Source organism: Gadus morhua, chromosome 2, assembly GCF_902167405.1.
Source record: "Gadus morhua chromosome 2, gadMor3.0, whole genome shotgun sequence".
NCBI classification, from domain to species: domain Eukaryota; kingdom Metazoa; phylum Chordata; class Actinopteri; order Gadiformes; family Gadidae; genus Gadus; species Gadus morhua.
In genome coordinates, this window is record NC_044049.1 from 21,047,437 (window position 1) to 21,067,788 (window position 20,352).

Sequence of the window (20,352 nt, forward strand, 5' to 3'; positions counted from 1 at the left end):
TTTGCAACACTGAAAAAAGAGATTATAACCTGAAAAAAAATAAAACAAAAATTCAAACATCTGTAAACATGATTTTGTGTTCTATTTTATCTTCTTCATCATTTTCACCAACACATTTTCAAAGTTCAAACAATTTCACCAGCGCATTTGCAGAGTTTCAAATCTGGCACTGTTCTAACAGTGTATTTCATTGTTGCCCCGTTTTGAAACCTTGTAAATGGGATTCTGCAAACAGGTGTTCATACATTGAGAAATACGTTTTGAAAGGTTGAATATTTAGTTTTAAAAACTTGTAAAGGTGTACGTTAACGACATTACAACGTATTTTTTCAGAACTGACTTTTCAGCACCGACTTTTCAGAGATTTGACCACACAGGCGCAAGCTTTGAGTCACGTGAATATTGGCAGTGTTCTGACGCCACTCGTTTTGAAACTCCTGACAGTCGAATCTGAAAACGTTCCTGGGGGCGGGACCATTTAGCTCTAAACCTATTGGTTGCTCTCGGCTGACGTACATTCCAATCACATGTGCCGTTCACCGGGCTGTGCGTGATTGACAGTGCTCTGCCGATGACACAAATAACAAGCGACTTTCGCGGTTGATTTTGATTTCCATTTTCTGGAACCATGGCTGTTTCCCAAAGTGAAGGCTGCAGCCTTGCTAGGACGCGTCCTTGCTAGTCGCGTCCTATGGAGATGAGACTCTGGTTCCAGAAAATGGAAATCAAAATCAACCGCGAAATCAACCCGTTGTTATTCGTGTCATCGGCAGAGCACTGTCAATCACGAACAGCCCGGTGAACGGCACATGTGATTGGAATGTACGTCAGCCGAGAGCAACCAATAGGTTTAGAGCTAAATGGTCCCGCCCCCAGGAACGTTTTCAGATTCGACTGTCAGGAGTTTCAAAACGAGTGGCGTCAGAACACTGCCAATATTCACGTGACTCAAAGCTTGCGCTCAAATCTCTGAAAAGTCAGTGCTGAAAAGTCAGTTCTGAAAAAATACGTTGCAATGTCGTAAACGTACACCTTTACAAGTTTTTAAAACTAAATATTCAACCTTTCAAAACGTATTTCTCAATGTATGAACACCTGTTTGCAGAATCCCATTTACAAGGTTTCAAAACCGGGCAACAATGAAATACACCGTTAGAACAGTGCCAGATTTGAAACTCTGCAAATGCGGTGGTGAAATTGTTTGAACTTTGAAAATGTGTTGCTGAAAATGATGAAGAAGATAAAATAGAACACAAAATCATGTTTACAGATGTTTGAATTTTAGTTTTATTTTTTTTCAGGTTATAATCTCTTTTTTCAGTGTTGCAAAACCTTTTTTACCAGGTGTTGAGTTTTCAAACCCAGACTTACAAGTCTGTGAAACTTTTTTTTTCAGGTTTGAATTATGGCAGGAAACTGACTCCATATAAATGTTGTTACTCCGGGAGTGAGCAAGGCGATGGAGAGAACGCATAGGCACACGGCGAGTGAACTGCTCCATAGGATAAATTGCCGGCGAACCGCTCTATCGGAGCCTTCTCTCGGAGGGACGCTAAAGTGTGTTGCATAGCGACCGTCGATGCATAGCGGCAGCCAGGAGGGACTACTTTCTTGTATTCTTTAAGAAAACGGCTACTTTGACTTTCTTGGTTTCTTTTTAAATGTAGTGTGTCTATGACTTTCGTTTCGCCATAACAGTAACCGTTGTATAAAAGCAATAGATCACTTCAGTCAGTGGCATGTGCTCATTATACCACTGTGAAGGGGGTCGCCGGCCCTCCGCTGCGCGTCGGGGCCGGACAACGCCCCTTAACAGTGGTATAATGAGCAGCACATACCACAGCCTGGCGTGATCTATTCAGTGGCGATTCTGGGGGTTGGCCTGGCCACCCCTGAAAGCTCATTGGCCACCCCTGTGGCCACCCCAGATCTGATAGGTAGTTGGTCAAGTTCGTCAACACAAGAAATAAGAGAAATGCTGTCAATCAATGATGACCGCTGATCAACTGATTTAGGGTCAGTTTTACATTTTTAACTAACACAGTAATGGTCGTGCTGAGGCTGTGAGAGCTGATTTCTGCTCGGCGGACATTTAGCTATGCAGGTCAGGTGACCCATGAGATGAGCGCGCTGCACATGCTGCTCGTCCGTGAAACAGGAGGACGACGACGGTCACAGTGACAACGTGAACAATATAAAAACGATAAAGACGCTGAAATCTGTCGTTGAGAGGTATGGTAATTTAATGTTTAGTTATATCGTAGTTCCCTCTGAATGTGTAGGAAAACTTTATCCAGCACTAAGTAGCAGCTAAAAGACGAACTACACTGCACTAGCTAGCTTAGCAGCCTGCAAACCAAGTTAAGCATGTAACGTTAGTGTTTTGGATACCGCCATGAAATATGAAAAGATGTTTTCTGGACTGAAGACTGATGGTGTTTTTTGCAGATGTGTGTGTTCAATAGAGCTAATGTTATATTTTTGGCCAACCAGTGTGTGAAACATAGTGACAGTCTAGATTTAAGTAGCTATAACACAAGAACAAGCTGTGACTTATTTGTTGATTTCAAATGCCACAAATGCTTGAGATGCAATATGTGTTAATTGTGTTATTAAAAGTGAGTTGTAAGAGTGGTAGTTATGTAAAAATAAACCTTTGTAGATCCTATAAATAGACATAATTAGGCACATTGTTGACACCTCCTTTCTTTTTGACATTTAATGGAGTCAAAGGTGTTATTTAAGGGATTACAAGTTATATTTGGTCTGGTGGCATTGCATTGGACTTAAGTCTTGTCTTGTGGTCTTATGGCCTATGTGAAAGCATTTTGTAGCAGGAGACTGAGCAAAAGCAAGAACTAGCTACCTCTATTGCACTTTGTTACTATTATTAGAATCCTCTATTGTTCATGAGAGTTTGAAGGTTTACATAACATTACTTTATAGTATATACTTTGGAGTTAAGATTTGTTTGGTTTATGTTACAATTGTTTATGTATATTTATCAAGTTAATTTGTGATTCTTAGGCTTAACTGTTTGATTTAAATAAACGTCATAATTTATGCTGAATCAAAGCCAACATTTATACCTTCATCAGGGCCCTGGACATGAATACTGTCTGGGTTGAAAACCCACTTTTTGCACATTTTCATACATCACAAGGCATCCTAGAATAACATTATTCAGTCATCAGGCCATCATCTGTGTCACCTGTATTGTTACCTATGTTTGCTTTACTAATTTAGGTGCCATCTTGTGGTTAAATAAAAACACACCAAAGCAAAGAACAAACCAAAAAAATCTAATTCCAGTATCTCCAACAAATTATATCTAAGCTAAATAATAACATAAACTAAGCATGTAAAGAACAACAAATATTTCAGTTTTTTTCCTTACAAGCTTAATTTATCCTTTGCTTACAGATACACTTTTTAATAAGGTCTATCTTACAGCATTTTGGTTTGTTCTGTTGCCTGGATTGCTGTGTTTTATGTAACCACAAGATGGCGCCTCAATTAGTAAAGCAAACACAGGTAACAATACAGGTGACACAGATGATGAGCTGATTAATGTTATTATATAGGATGAGTTAAGAGCAGTTGAATTTTGCTACTCTAATTTAACTTGTGAAGAGATGAGGACTTTAATCCACTATAAGGAAATGGCTCTTAGAAAATGTGTACCTTATTCTGAACATAATTACTGATTAAAAATAGACATGTTAAAATAACCAGATATACTTGAGGACTGTGATAGGTGGTAATGGAATTTAAAAAATGACTTTAAAAAGAAAAAGTCATTTTACCAGCATAGACACCTTTATTTGACAGTTCTGAGACAGGAAATCATGGGAGAGAGAGGGGATGTGACATGCAGCAAAGGACCGGGATTCGAACCGCAGTTGGCTGCGTACGTGTATGTATTAAACTTCGCTATGCCATGGCCACCCCACACTAGCTTTGTGTCCCATCTTGGCCACCCCAGTAAAAATGTCCTGGATACGCCACTGGATCTATTGCTTAAGTATACGCCTCATTCGGAATACAATTATCTGTTCGGCATAGATTCTATGCCGAATAGAATAGGTGGTGTAGTCCGTTTTAAATCGCCATATATACACTTATTCCGCATAGATTGGGGTTTAACTTAGAGCAGCCGCAGTAGTTCACTGAGCTCCGTCGGTACTTTTAAGCACACCGAACTTCACCGCTGTCAAGGAAAGTGGATTTAATGCCTGATTCACGTCTTTGTTATCACTCCGTAAAAGTAGTCCGGTAAGCGTGTCCGGTTGCTAAGCGACGGGACATGGGTGTTTATTAATGAGGTGTCCGCGCGCGTCCGAGATAACTGTAAATTAGTAGGCTACTACTAGTACTTTTGCAGGCTGAACGTTAAAATACTTCTTAACTTAGAGAGATGGCAGCTGCAGTAGTGCGCAGATGAAAATCAAAGTGGCAGTGGTTATGAAAGGACTGTGGGGGGGAGGGAGGAGAATTAAGGGTTAAAGTAAAATTTATATTAATACATTTAAAACACTCGTCGCAGGTCACATTTTGTTGTGCACGTCTTGCGGTCATGGGCTTGCGGTGACCTCCGTCATCAACAGGGAGGATGCTAAGGCCCATTCACACCCTACGGTAAATACGGATATGGACAATTTCGTCTGGTCCCGGAGGTATTTCGTCCGTCAATGGGACCTTCGAGGATTCCTGGTCACTAAATTCCCGTAAGACCACTCTCTCCCACCAGTCTTTGCTGCGGACTCGCATCCAAATTCCTCTTGTTTGCGGCGGAGCATAGGGTAAATATAAAGTTCTGACGAGAAATTGACGTTGCTGCGCTGTCCTCCTTCTTAATTGAAGGAGCAGGCAGAGAAAAGCTCTCTCCTGCTGTGCTTTCATTAAAATCAAATTTAAAATCCCCGATAGTGATTATAAGACATCCATTATGTCGCCGCCGGTCCAGAGACGTGTCAGGTGTGCGCGAGAGACATAACGGACACTTTTGTTACTGCCATGTATACAGTACATTCGGAACACATTTTAGGAACAGATCTATGTCGCATAGAAATCTATGCGGCATAGATCTGCCATGTAAACGCGGATAATGGTCCGAAATATTTCCCATTAGATCGACATGCCACTATGCCGACGGTTCAATGTTCCGAAAACGGAACCCATTGGTCCGAAGGTCCGTTCGTCCGACTTTTCAAAAAGGAGGCGCATTAGGCCGACGGTTCAATATGCCGAATAGGCCAAGGCGCAATTCCACATGCGTTATTATGACACCAAAAATAAAAGACGATGTAGGCTAAGTTCCAGCAGTGCACTTCACCAAGCCAGACTTTTGCTGTAGGCTTGAACGGTCACAAGAGGTGAATTTATGAAGCGCACGTTATACAAGGAATTATAGCCGCTTTTCCCGCAGAGAGGTCAAACGGTGAGTGAAAAACAAATAAAAATGTTATCTTTAGTAGCTAGCTATGTGTGGCCCTATATGTGTTGTTTACTGTGTTTGCAGTGGGCTTTTAGTCTAAATAATTTCGCTGTTATTGATTTAGTCAAACTTATACCTCATACCGTGTACTTAGTCAAGTGTGTGTGTGTGTGTGTGTGTGTGTGTGTGTGTGTGTGTGTGTGTGTGTGTGTGTGTGTGTGTGTGTGTGTGTGTGTGTGTGTGTGTGTGTTGAGAATTAGACCTCCGCTCTCTGTCCATTGGGCTGAAACACCGTGTCGAAATGAAGTGAAGCGTTGTCACTTAGCTCTCCAATATTCATCGTGACCGTGATATGTAGGCCTAGGTTGTATTTTGGAGAGAGTGAGAGAGAGCGAGAGAGCAAGAGAGAGCGAGAGAGAGCAAGAGCGCGAGCGAGGTATAAAACTCTTAATATGTAGGCCTATTCGGCATATTGAACCGTCGGCCTTATGAGCCTCCTTTTTGAAAATTCGGACAAACGGACCTTCGGAACAATGGGTTCCGTTTCCGTAACATTGAACCGTCGGCATAGTTGCATGTCGATCTAATGAAAAATATTTCGGACCATTGAGACGTCGGAACAATGAGGTGTCGGGATTACGGGCAGGCCCCATGAATCAAGGGACCCGTCCACAGCCTGCTTAAACAGCTGCAATACCAGGCATGGCCGCGGAGCACTGGTGGATTGCAGAAGTGTGCACTGTTCCTGGGGGCTTGCTTGAAACAAACGGCACTCACGAGGTAAGCTGGAGGTTGTATTGATGTAAAATGTTTCATTTCCTTGATCAAATTTTTTTTAATTAATTTTGAATGTTACATTTTCTATGTTAAATCCCAAATAAATTGTGGACATTCCTAAACGAAAGCTAGTTTTCGCGGTTATTCAGCTTTTTCTCCTCCAGAAAAACACGACCGCATTGCATTGTGGTATACGGGAGTAACGTGTAGGGAACATCGTATGTCCACTCACATTTTGGGAATTTAACTGCACTATATATGAAATTAACCACTGAGAATTCGAACACCACTACAAAATGGCGAGCACCCCTATATCCGTGATAGGGAACGATTTCGAACACAGCTAGTGTGTAGCAGTGGTGTAGTCTATTTTATTGTAGTGGGTATACTGTGATGATTCCCTCCCAGCCTCGTACAAACCCGTCCGGCCGGTACGTGTACGTGTGTGGCGCTTATGGGGTGTCGCACCACACTCACCAACGCAGGGGTCTACAACCCGCTGATTTAAGAGTATAACGATTATCAACAATCATGGAAAGAACCTGTTTTAATAACAGTGTGAACAAATAGAACACAAAAATTACAAGTTGTCCTTTGTATATCTATAGTAGCAATAGCACATGCTAAACAAGGACAAAATCTACTCAAAATAATTGAATGAACTGTTTACATCCATGGCTAACCAGTGCATGAGAAGGAGATGACAGGAGACTAATGTTTCACTCTTTCAATTGCTCTAATTTGAGCTCTTACTGTTGTTATCTAACATACCATACAGTAATTGAATTGTGTAAAAGTGTGAAATTACTGCACCTTAAAAATGACCATGAATTAGCTATACTCTCATTTGCATAGTGATTAACATTTCAATTTCAATTTCAATTGTGTGTACCAACTATATGTTGGCTGACATTTACCTATAACCTTTTTTCCCTCCACTCTAACCAAGGATGCCTTTTTTTAAATTCCCTAGCCTGACACCCAGTCTGAAAGGCTGGCCAGGGGTTCTCATCTAAAAGTAACAAGGAGATATGAAGTGGGATTAAAACATTGTTTTCTGTTGACTACTTATTATGTGGTTTACACATTAATACGGGAGGACTGGACACGCACGCACACGCACGCACACACACACGCACACACACGCAAGAAGGAGGGGCTTGGCCCGCCAACTAACGTGCAGAGATGCAGGGGCAGCTTCGCGCTTCGTAACTGAGACAGGGCAGAGCGCGAGTGCGCAGCGGGAATTTTATGAATGGTGAATGTAGGAGATAACTTCCCCTGCTTAAAGTATTTTATTGCAGTTATACCCAACCGATATTTCCGAAAAATAAACACAGAAGTGAAAGATCTGTCACAAGACGATTGATACGTATCCGTGCACATTTTTAAGTGGGTATACGCAAATACTGGTGCGTTCCTAGTGGGTATACGGCGTATACCTGCGTATCACGTAGACTACACCACTGGTGTGTAGTATGTAATGAAGAACACGTGTTCTTCATTACACGGTGGCAGTCAATTATATGCATTGAGATGACGCTTTTGGTAGCTAAATGAATGTCATTTTCTTCCACCGTGTGATGTCAAACACGCTTGGCGCGGTGCCCAACACACGTGTCCACTGTGTTGACGACCTGCAGCGCTTTGCTGCCCCCATGTGTCTGACAAGTAGGTGGTTTATCGCGGTGCTGACCTCGTGTGGGGACCAGTAGGCGGTGTAGCGTGGTGCTGCTCCCGTGTGGTGACGAGTGTGCGGTGCGGGGCTTTGCTGCCTCAGTGTGGTGACAAGTGGGCGGTGCACCACTGTGAGGGAAAAACGTGCAATAAAACGTTGTTATCAATCGATAATCAGGTAAACCAGAACGTTTACACAGCCAGTTAACCTTAATTCGAACAGCATTAAGCTGCTGGAGTGATGTTCGAAGATGTAAGCATTCTGTTTGGTTCAGGTCTCATCTTTCAATGTTGAAATTGTTGTGATAATGTTCACCAAGTGGCCCGTGATTATATTATAGCGACGTAGTGGGTACATACATATCGATGTCACAGCTTACAACCACTCAAATAATTAATTTAAATTCAAAAATGTAATTTGTTGTCGGCAGGATTCGAACCTGCGCGGGAAGATCCCAATGGATTTCTAGTCCATCGCCTTCGTCCACCACTCGGCCAAAGCACGGGCATAAAGGGCAGCTTGAAGGGGCGAAAAGGGGGATAGAGGGAAGAAGAGAAAAGAAAAAGAGGAGAAAATGATTGACAACAGGTGAAATTCTTAGCTTTTAATATGCAAAATAATGCTTTTTGAAGAATAAACATACTTAATAAGTGATTTATTGGTTTGACCTGCAAGCCATTAACATAGAATATCTTGAAATTGCCCTGTTTTGTATGTTATTAATACTTTTTAAATGATGTATTCGTTTCAACAAGTTGCACACTCTTACCAGGATTTGCACCTGGAGTCTCCCACCCCAAGGATGGACGTGTTACTATTACACCACAAGAGTTGTTATTTTTGTAGTTGTTTTTATTTTTGCAAATAGTTGCATAAGCAACTATTCTGTTTGTTTTTTTTTGCAAATAGTTGCAACGGCAACTAATTATTATTATTTTTTGCAACAGCAAATATACTTATTTTTCAACAGTGAACGTTAACATATTTTCTGATAAGAAATAAAAAAAATTACAATAAAAAATAATGTCTATTGGGGTAATTACAAGGAGCTTCTCCACTCCTCAAGCATCTGTCCGGATGCAGGGCAGTACCATTTTCCACGTAACTGATAGTGTCCAGTTTGCTTGGATTTGGGTTGCCTTGTGTAATCGCCATTCACGCTGGCGATTAAGGTGACCTAGTGCCTCTGGGTGTGCTTGGTGAGGGAGCCTAGGTTGGTCAGGACAGTAGGAGGTGGATGACCAGCCCTGGGAGGATGCTGAGGGTGGTGGTTGGGTGGCAGACCAGCCCTGGTTGGACGCTGAGGGTGGTGGTTGGGTGGAAGACCAAACATGGGAGTGTGCAAGGGGTGCCTGGTAAGTGGACCAGCCTTGAGTGTGAGCTGGGGGTAGCTGATGGGCAGAGGAGTACTCCTGGGAGTGTTCCGGGGGTGCCTGAAGAAAAGAAGTCCAGCTCTGGTAGTTTGTTGGGGGTGGCTGGTAGGTAGAGGACCAGCTCTCCATACAGCTGTTTCCAGAGGAAGCAGCATCGTGCTTGGTAATAGCTCTGTGTGTGGAATGGCACGTGGTACAGGTGTCCTGGAACTGTGTCGCTGGCGGACTTTTGCCGCACCCTCACGGTTCTCAGGCTCCTGGAACTCCAAAAGGGAGTCTGAGGCAGACACACTCACTGACCCTGTGGTGTTCGGGATCCTGGGCTGCTTGGCCGTGAGTCATGTACAGTCTGTGGAACTATACATGACTCCCACATCATGATATGATCTGGACTGTGAACAAGGATGTAAAGTCGTCAATAGAGTCGTCAATAGGGATTACTATTTTGTACCTCGAATGCTTCTTGTCCATGACATGGAGAGCTGTATATAGCTGGACTATGTCCACCTCCTCCTTCAATGACAAGGCAGTGATGGTGCGATTCAAGCCAACTAGGTAGCCTGCCAGGTTATCAACCGCATCCTCCTTGAGTCACATTGGCTGGTCTGAAAATTGATAAGTGAGAAAAAGAAAAACCAAGCAAATAAATGTACACTCTTGTTTCTAATATGTGAGCAATGCTGATTTTACATTCATTTATCTTATTAAAATGTAACCACATTTACTTCAGTTAAATATTGTGTTTTTGAGTAAGGCGTTACAGAAAGTGTTATTGACCTCTGTGACGAGGGGTCCGGGTTCAGCATCACCCACCACAGCACCTGGAGGATCACCAGCCCCTATCGCAGCTGACTGGCACAGAATGTCAGTCATGCTGATGGTGTCATCTGGCTCATCCTCCTCCTCAAGTACCTGCGAGGGGACCTCAGGGACCTGATTTGGAGCCAGCAGGTCACCTCTGTTGGTCTGGGCCAATAAATACTCCACTGCTATGCGCTCGCCTGTAACCAGTAAAAACACAAAGATGAAGAAAGGACATACATACACACATCCATCTCTTACATGAATAGCACAATCTTCGCGCAACAGAAATGCATGTCCTCTGAATAGGGGGGGTGCCTGAGAAAAAGAAGAGGAGGGGATGTAATACTCTGGTCAATCAGTGTTGCTCTGAGATCTCTAGGGTGGGCTTCGGTGGTGATGGCGTTGGCTTCGGTGTTAGTACTGTTGGCTTTTGCATTGATGGCATAACGAATCCTGCATAGTGAACCTGTTGAATATGGTTCAAAAGACCAACAGTACCCTGCACCTTGGTCCCACAGGTGTCACACGTCTCCTGTGTATGGTGGTCAGACAGGTGCTCTGAAAAATGTGCTGCCTCCACAAGCTGGTTGCACCCGTAGCACTGCACTTCCTCTTCACCTCTTCTCCCTGCCTCCTCGTCTCCTCTCCCTGCCTCTGCCTCTGTGTGGGACCGGGCTCCCCCTGCATCCGTGACTCCTCTCCTTGTCTCTGTGTCTCTTCTCCCTGCCTCCTTGTCTCCTCTCCCTGCCTCTGCCTCTGTGTGGGACCGGGCTCCCCCTGCATCCCTGTCTCCTCTTCCTGCCTCTGAGCCGACTCGGACTCGCCCTGCCTCCGTCTCAACTACTCCTGCCTCACTGGACCCAGCTCCTGATGACAGATCTGCTGGCTGGGGGGGGTACACAAAGAGGGGCCATGCTACATACACCTAAGAATCCTACACTACTAGTTTTTCTCCAGTTGTTAAAATACATCAGGCATTACTGCAAAATCACTGAAGCCCACTAGGGGAAAAAACAAGCAAACCTGTAAACAATCAATTAGTAAATAACTCACTTAACTTCTGGAACCCACAGGGGAAAATAATTTCACATACCTTTTGGAACCCACAGGAGCACTGAAGGCTTCTCCCGAACAGATCCTTACTAGCACTATGGCTCTGCAGGGGGCAGGCATCGATACTCTCCAAGGCCTTTTTCCATTTCTTGGCCCCTGGCCGTTTGCCAGTCGAGAAGCGGTATTGGTCCTGGGCATATTTTATGCAGAGGTCCCTCCAGTAGCTGTCTGACTTCCCTGTCTTAGTCATCTGCGAACATTAAATATAAAACAGGTTAATGTCGAGCTAGGCTATATGTGTACAGACAGACCGAGTGGAGGAAATTATTATAGTGTGTGTGTGTGTGTGTGTGTGTGTGTGTGTGTGTGTGTGTGTGTGTGTGTGTGTGTGTGTGTGTGTGTGTGTGAGGTATGTTTTGCCGGACTGTTTTATTATTGTTAATAAATTAACTTTGCACAAGCATGTCATAGGCTACATCTGGACACATCTGCCAACATATAACCAGGCTCCATTACCGGAGGGGACGAACCCTGGCACAATTATTTCACATCATAAGGCGCTTAAACGGCAAATAAATAAGTTATTATTGGTCTTCTGATCCCATCATATCGCCAATATCCCCACCCTGCTGGCCGTAGCCACACAGTGCTAGTATGCACAGCAGTCAGATGCTCCGTTAGCAAAGTGGCCACGTAACAAGAAAGTTGAAATACAAAGTTGAATACCATGCTGCCGGGACGAGAAATGAAATCGTTAACCGTTTTGTTTTTTATGGTGTTGCTTTTATGAGTATTAATCAAGTTTCCAAACCTTTTTCCCGAGTCAGTTGTTGTGATGCGGTGGAAAAAAATGGCTGCCACTCTAAAGCGATAACCACGCCTCCTAATTCACGTGACCTACACAGTTCGGAATCAGTGCTCGGACCTCGTTTGAAACTCTATGATCTCGATAGGAATGTGTTCGGACCTCGTTTGCATCACACCTAGTGTCCTGTTACAATAATTGAACCAATAAAGCTGATATTAAACATCTGATAATATAAAAAAGCCCACATTTCTAACGGTGAAACATTATCCACTTTACCGGAGCTGGAGTAACGAGCCCACTCTCTTCAAATGAGGCGAGGACATCGATTGGGGAGTGGACAGGACTTGCAGTGGCATCTCTCTCATCAGTTGGGGAGTGGACGGGACTTGAAGAGGCATCTCTCTCCTCAATTGGGGAGTGGACGGGTCTTGCAGAGGCATAACTCTCCTCAAATGGGGACCGGGGATCCGACCTGGGCCTGGGGCCACCGCTTCCAATTTCCTGAGGTGATTAATAAAAGAATACATTTATCTTTTAAAGGTTTTTTGTGTCTGTTTTTCATTAAAAATGAACTGTTTATAAGTTCTCCAATATTATTTTGATGTCTGATATACTGTTGACATAATATTACCTGCAATGTGAGGTCATGAGGACGGTACATTCATCCTCGAGGTTTCATCGAAGATATCTGGCAGGATGCCATCATTATCCTCATCATCAATCATCATCATCACCAACCTGCTGTCTCAGAAGATCTCCTCTGTTGGACTGTGCGAGAAGATACACAGCAATACGCTCTCCTGCAATAAGTAGTCACCAAGTGAAAAATGATTGTGTAATAATTGCCTACCATGTCACAGTATAGGTTTGATCATCATCAACAGCAGACTTTTCTTACCGGTAGGTTTCCCAGGGGGGATAAACTCTGGAAGAAGAGGTTTTCCCAAGACTTTGTGGCTGAGCGCATTCACGTTGTAAATCAAGCGTATGTCATATATCTTTGTCCAGGATGTCTCAGTCATACCAAGTGCTTGTGCTGACCGGTTCAAATTCCACCTTGACACACCCTCAAGCATGTACATCTTGAGTGTGCAATGCATTGCATCTCCACCCTGATGAGATCAAAAACAGGATCACTGATTACAACAACTTGCAATATTATGTGAACATTCAATAGCAAAATATACCACATGTGTGTGAGGTTTTAACATGCCTGGAATGAAAGCACACTGGTGCTTATGGAAGCTTTCCAGAGAGGAGGAACCTCTGCAGCATCTTAGGACATTCAACGTTTTGTCTCCTTTCTCCAGCCCTTACCAAATGTTGGTATAAAGCTGCACTCCTGGTGGATCCTGGATGCAGGCAAAGTGCTGTACCTCCCACACGCGAGACATGTGGTCGTGGTTGATGAGGTGCAGCCCGGTGCCGTCCACAAACTGCCACATTGAGTCTAGAAGACTTTTGATGAGGGCACGGGTCTCCTCCACTCCCCGGGTTTTCCTGCGGCAGTGCTCGGCTAGCTCTTTAGAGCTGATGCTCGCCACACCTGGGCATCTGTTGGCTGATGGCCCTGATGTTTCTTCCTCAGCCTTGTCCGCTTGGCCTCTTTCAGATGACAGACGTCCTGCATGTCCCACTCAAAAATGCAGCTCGACAATTTAGAACAGAAGGTACCATACAGTGGATGGTGTTCCGTGGTGAGACTTCTTGTGAATCACCTCATAAAGTGGAACACACCCAACCGCACAGTGGATGTCCATGGCCGAAACCCCTTGAGAACTGGGCCCACTCCTGTGTTCACAAGATCATAAATAATTTTTTTAGACAGACTGTCACCAACTGCCTTAATTTGGCAGTTGGTTTACTTTTGGGTTTAATTTTGGTTTACATTTACCTTCTTAGTGGAATCAAGCTTCAGAATTTTGCCAAACGTTGAAGTAATGAAACCTTTGAGCTCATCAAGGTGACTGAACACATCGTTGGCATGCACTGTCTCAAACCACTAGGCCAGGGGCACGGGACAGAAGGATGGTGGCTTGAGATAAACAGCCTTGGACTGTTTCAGGCAGGATCTCCTATGAAATTCACAATCTGTGAAATAGTCACAGGATCTCCTAGCCCACTCCTCACTGTGTGCCTCTTGAACGGCCTGCTGCAGGTAACTGGAGCTATTCCCTGCTGTTCTCGGACGCAAAAGTGTCTCGCATTTTCGGTCCAGTGCCAAATGTGTTGTTAACACAGCAGGGAATTTGTTGCGGTTAGAGGGGTCGAGCTGCTTTAAAATGTCTCTACTCCAAGGACAGAAAGTTTGCGATGGTTTGCACTGGCTGCACCTTGGGTAAACTCCCCCTATTTAGTAGTACCTTGAATCCACATCAATGACCTCTCTGACCTTGGTGTAAATACCAGAGTGGTGCAGTTTTCTTTTGCACTGAGGGCATTTCAGAGGGATGCTCCACATGCGCATTGGTGCCCACAGGAACATCCTCTGCCTAAAATAGTAATCTGGGTTTGGAGGTGCCACAGATCTGATTGGACTTGGGGGTTGGTGCCAATTCTGGCTGATCTCCTGTCTCGGCTGCCCACTCGCTTCATAGATGATTTGGGCAATCCACTCCCGGTCACCTGGCTTGATGACCCGGAGGAATGGCTTTGATAAAAACCTAGCCCGGCTAACCTCTTGAGAGCGCAAAGGGACTGGGAACCCCGGTGTTGGTGCTGGTGCTGCTGGAGGAGGAGCAGAGGCAGGGGCAGGAAGAAGTGGTGGGCCACTCTGAGTCGCTGGTGCAATCTCAGATACTCTGGAAGGGACAGGTGCAGGAGCATCTTGGAGACAGATGTTTGATGTCGTCTTCTGGGCTGTGAGGCAGACTGGAGCTTGAGCATCTCTGGGACAGAGGACTGGCGTCGGTGTCATCTCCTGGGCTGGGGTAGTAGAGGGATGGCTGGAGGAGAAATGTTTGGGAGGTCTGGTGGAGATAAGACATGACACTTCTCAAGGTGCTCTGATAATCTGACAGCACCCTCAGCCTTTGTACCGCAGTGCTGACACTGCTCCTGGACATGGAAGTCTGACAGGTGCTGCGTAAAGTGGTCAGAGAGCACTTCCTGAGCACAAAGGGAGCATGTCATAAAGGTACTGGCTGAACTTTCCAGACTTCCAGCTGCTGCACTGGCCTTTGGTGCGTCTGGTGTATCTGCTGCACTAGCCTTTGGTGCATCTGGTGTATCTGCTGCACTGGCCTTTGGTGTATCTTCTGCACTAGCCTTTGCTGCGTCTGGTGTATCTGCTGCTCTACTGCTGTTGGCCTGCACTGCCTGTGGACCTGCAGCGGCCCCTGCCTGCTGTCCTAACTGGGGGAGACAACATTTTGTATTTACTCTCTAAATCCTCTTATCCTCTAAATCAAACAATACTCTGCATCAAAACAAGTCAGTTGGAGAATCAATCACATACAACGAAGAACCAGCCATGGGGAACAGCTGTAGAGGAAGCATTTGTCAGCATGTTTGTCTCACATCATAATTTTAAGGATTCAATGACATTACTTACATCATGGATAGCCACATTTGCAGGGGATCTTTTTCGCAAAAATGTCAAATCTTCTGACAGCTAGGCCAAATATAGGGGTCAGGGGACAATTCTTAATCCTTTCTATCACTGCCCTCCAACGTCTGCCCCCAGGTCTCTGGCCTGTAGAAAACTTGTGTTTCCCCTGGGCAAACCGGACCATGACACCGGCCCAGTATGAATCTGGCTTTCCCTCCTTTGGCATCTCTATAGGACGAGAGGGCAGACATTAGGCGGCTGTAGGCAAGGCAAGGCAAGACAAGACAAGACAAGACAAGACAAGACAAGACAAGACAGACAATAAACAGTAAATAACAAACAATAATGCAAGCATTGAATATTAAGTACTGAAAAAGATAAGAGTAAATAAAAAATGTAAATAAATAAATAGAGATACTCTATATTAGGGGTGTAACGGTACATGTATTTGTATTGAACCGTTTCTATTTGTATATAACCGTTAATATTCACCTTTTGGTGAATATTTTAAACTATTAATTGCATCCTGTTTCACTATTTTATAAAATATGAACAAATAATGACCCGTAGTAAGTAAAAGCCCACCATTGGCAAGTACTACAGCAATCAGAATGAGAAAATGTAGTTTTATTGATTTTTGGTGAATATTTTAAACTATTAATTGCATTGTGTTTCACTATTATGCAAGATGTCAACAAATAATGACCCGTAGTAAGTAAAAGCCCACCATTGGCAGGTACTACAGCAATCAGAATGAGAAAATGTAGTTTTATTAATTTTTGGTGAATATTTTAAACTATTAATTGCATCCTGTTTCACTATTATGTAAAATATGAACAAATAATGACCCGTAGTAAGTAAAAGCCCTCCATTGGCAAGTACTACAGCAATCAGAATGAGAAAATGTATTTATATTGATTTTTGGTGAATATTTCAAACTATTAATTGCATCCTCATTCGCTATAATGCAAAATGTCAACAAATAATGACCTGTAGTAAATAAAAGCCCCCCATTGGCAAGTACTACAGCAATCAGAATGAGAATATGTGTTTTTGATTATTGGTGATTTCTTTCCTGAAACAATTCCATGGTAACGTCTAGTCCGTGGGGTGTAATTTGTGGACGGTCCCTAAAACAGATTGCAGCCGGACCGTAGATTACAGCGCTGTTCTTGCACAGATATCGATAGCAACAACTAATTTCGGTGTGATTCTTTGTCGATAAGCTGTCCTATACTGTCCTCAACATACTACACCCGTAATATAGTGCAATTGTGTTGATTAAGCCGGATGAATCCAAGTACCCCTGACTGCAGCCCGCAGACGGAGCCCACATGGAGGGGGCGGGCACTCAGTCCACATGGAGGGGGCCGGCCCTCCGCCCACATGGAGGGGGCGGGCACTCAGTCCACATGGAGGGGGCGGGCACTCCGACCACTGACGATTGAGCAGATTTCTGCTGCTCTTGTTAATGCAAGAAACGGTAATACTATGTTAAGCTAGCGGGAGCCCATGCTGTTAATTAAACTATACAAACAGATGGTACGGGAGTATTGTGACTTGGTATCTTTCTTGCTGCGTACCATGGAACTATTATAAAGTTAAGCATAGCCTAAACGACTTGCAAATACATATTCTCTTGTTTATTTTTTTTTCGCTTAACTGTTCCACTCATGGACCTATTAAGGTTCCACTTAAGAGTTCACGTTACTACCGTTCGCCGTTGCTCAATGTTTAAATCACAGTGCCTTGTTCGTGACCTGTCTCAAATTCACTAAGTGAAACAGTGCCCCCTAGTGATCTTTTTTTTTTTTTTACTCAGTATTAATAGCCCTACTATTGCCGTTTTCGCTTGAATTTTTGTATTTCTCTACTGATTGCTTTGACAATGCAACATTAAAAGTTACTAACAGCGACTTCACACAGAAGCTCTGGCTTAGGGCCGCCCTTGGGCCCCTGGGCATGTGCCCGGTGTGCCCGTGCGGTAATCCACCCTTGCCTGTAAACAATGCAACGTGTCCGAACTCCTGTACCCGTCTGTCTGTGAGTTACAGGCCCAGTAAGAGCCAAAATAAGATTTGGGGAACTATGAAGACTGGGACCCAAAGGTATGACCTTAACAGATGTAATGTGAGGAATAACGAAGTGACCACATCTAAGGGCAAAAAATGTACCTCAATAGACATAATGAAAAGCTACATGTGTGAAGCACATTAAGTTACACCAATCACAGGAGCACTAACAACTGTCTTTTTATTCAACAAAACAATTAAAAAATAACAACTACAAAAAATAGATTGTAAACTATTAACATAAAAGATAAATCAATAAAGAGTAGAACAAACAAAGTCAAACAACAAAGGGGGAACACACTGACGCCTTCCTCAGTGAGGTGGATGCCACTCTTGCTTCACGCTCTGTCGCCCGACATCGCCGTCACCGCCGCCATAGCTGCCAAGCGCCGCCATTATGCTGCATCATCAGACTACATTGGAGTCGTGTGGCGCAGGCGTCACGGGGAGGGGGACGGGGAGGGGGAGAGGTGTTTGACTCAAAAGAGGCAAACACCTTCAGGTTTCTCCTGTCCATCATCTCCACACAGAACAGTTCATAGTCAGTATGTAATCTGAATGAGAATTGGAATGGTTTCCACGTTTCTTCCTCATCCCCGCCGTCATGGGATTTGCGCTGTGTTGATGCTGCCATCTGCTCCCAACCTTCCATCCCAATGACCTCTGGGAGAGAAACGCTGTCCTTGAAGGACTGTAACTGGCACCATGCTGCTGCCTGAATTGTGTCCTTCAGGACAACATAATCTTCCTTGAAGAAGAAAGAAAAATTATTTGTGTCTGTACTTGACACCCTACCCTCCCAAAACCACAAAATGGTATGCAAACAAAGGCTACTCCTACTGATGAGTTTTAAGTGATAAAAAACACTATTCAACTAGTCATCAGACTATTTCATCTGGCTATACAAACAACCTCCAACATTACACACATATTATATACCAGGTTCCCAGGTTCCAGTTCCTGGTCTTCAGTTTTGTCTGGAAATAAAACAGATTGTTGTCTGTAATGTTGAGTAGGCCAATACAATGGAATAATAAAAGTAGGCCCTAGTATGCGCAATAGATCAGCCATGGAGTAGGCTATAACTTGTATATTGATGGAGATATGTGTACAACTTAATTTGGAAGTAGAAGCCTAATAGAATCAATCATATCTCACAAACAGTCTGAATATGTGTAGGCCTACATGGATTCACCTGGATTAACAGTCTATACATGACCTGATCCTTCAGAGCTGGATGCTGTTGGAGCAACTCTAGCCCTTTTTGTGCAGAGATCTTTATCCTGAAATGTATTAGTGGTGGGAGGGTGGTAAGACTATAGTCTTTCACAATTGCTCTAAGACAACATCACACATTACAGTATATGACACGTACCTGTAGCTTTTTTTCCTCCCGTCTTCTCTTCCTGCTTCCTGAAAGCTCCTCTGCAGACCTTGGTGAGTAAACAGCATACATTACATACATACAAATATATAATAACAATAATAATATAAATAATAATAATAAAAAAATAAGAAAATGTACCTCTGTATTTAACCGAGGCATGGCATTTAATGTGATGGTCGATATCACATTTTGACCCTTTGTATCTGCAGAAGGGGCAGTGATGTAGACCGCTGCTGTCCAGCTGTATTTCAGGGCTCTCGCCATTCACAATTACACTGACGTGTCTCTAAAAGTCAAAGAAAACCAGTATAAACATAAAAGCAGTTTTCTACAAAAAAACATTGCAGCGTTTCGGTTTTCTATTTTTCGGCTGCTTTGTATAAGATGGCTTGTGCATATACACGATGTAATTAGACTAAAATAATATTGATATTCGATTTCTGTGGACGCTTATGAACATTTCAAGACCCAACATGAAGTATCAACTCATTGCTAAGGATATCCACAACTACGATAAAGTTAGAATGGACCAAGGGAGGAGGAGGGTGAGGGGGGCTATTTTGACCTAAGACACTAGGATATATTTGATCTATATTCACTAAACATATTTATTCCACCGAATGGTTGACATTGGTTGACAGATTCTAAGCTTTCAAACGGTGTATGACATGACTATATCACTCAACCTTATGATGCTGAAAATTGACCTAGCATGTTGGGGGGAACATGCTAGGTGTAACTAAAACTTAAAAGACGATTAAGTAGTTAACAAGACATAATACATAATTGCATGAATATTACTAATTATAGGCATTTTGACAGTCTCACTTACTTGCATGTTTTAGGCATCACTAGCTCGGGCGGGCACACTCTAATTTCAGGTAATTTCAGGTCAGAAACGGGATCAGATGCTGCACATGCTGTTTGACCAGTCCTCAATGTGAACTGAGTGGCCGCCCCCTCGATGTGGACGGGCGTGGCGTCAGATCCGAGATCCGAGTCGGTTCGCAGAGAATACTCGAACGCAGCATGAGTATCCGCCCCCTCCATGTGGGCGGAGTGCCGGCCCCCTCCATGTGGACTGAGTGCCCGCCCCCTCCATGTGGGCGGAGGGCCGGCCCCCTCCATGTGGACTGAGTGCCCGCCCCCTCCATGTGGGCTCCGTCTGCGGGCTGCAGTCAGGGGCTTCTCGATGAATCCGATTGCAAAACTGAATATCCGGCGAATATCCAACCTGCTGCTAACTTTTACCCGCTACACTTCAGTTTGGCTTCCGGCAAAGAAGAGCACGGCTATGCGGCCAGGATTCTGAACGAAATGTACAGCGACAAATCAAACAGCATGTACATGCACTTTCTGCGGCCTGTCTTGATGGAGATCAAGAATGTTAACAAATGTTTTCAGCTGGAAACG

General features: G+C 43.9%; 1 protein-coding gene and 1 long non-coding RNA gene across 3 annotated transcripts; both read right to left on the bottom strand.

The window, feature by feature from the left end:
- Positions 1–8,481: 8,481 nt before the first annotated feature.
- On the bottom strand, positions 8,482–12,014 carry LOC115560457 (uncharacterized). Its single transcript, XR_003979757.1, has 4 exons — positions 11,934–12,014; positions 11,163–11,372; positions 10,043–10,266; positions 8,482–9,870 (listed from the first exon to the last, which is right to left on the bottom strand). It is a non-coding gene; the product is annotated as an uncharacterized LOC115560457 (long non-coding RNA).
- Positions 12,015–17,716: 5,702 nt separating this feature from the next.
- On the bottom strand, positions 17,717–20,036 carry LOC115560416 (uncharacterized). Of its 2 annotated transcripts, XR_003979750.1 has the most exons (6): positions 19,772–20,036; positions 19,078–19,225; positions 18,928–18,985; positions 18,748–18,835; positions 18,492–18,529; positions 17,717–18,300 (listed from the first exon to the last, which is right to left on the bottom strand). XR_003979750.1 is itself a non-coding variant. In XM_030379834.1 (5 exons), exons 1-5 carry the CDS (start codon positions 19,775–19,777, stop codon positions 17,917–17,919), a joined length of 684 nt encoding a protein of 227 aa, XP_030235694.1. In that variant the 5' UTR covers positions 19,778–20,036; the 3' UTR covers positions 17,717–17,916. The 2 variants fall into 2 exon arrangements, 1 of the variants encoding a protein (XP_030235694.1); XM_030379834.1 differs by lacking the exon at positions 18,492–18,529.
- Positions 20,037–20,352: the final 316 nt, after the last annotated feature.

Bases quoted from the DNA above. Each gene is read 5' to 3' on its own strand.
- LOC115560416 (XM_030379834.1), bottom strand. The intron at 18,986-19,077 runs GTACATTTTCTT...TTACTCACCAAG, and splicing joins TGCCTCGGTTAAATACAGAG to GTCTGCAGAGGAGCTTTCAG. The intron at 18,301-18,747 runs GTGAATCCATGT...TTCTTCTTCAAG, and splicing joins TGTATAGACTGTTAATCCAG to GAAGATTATGTTGTCCTGAA.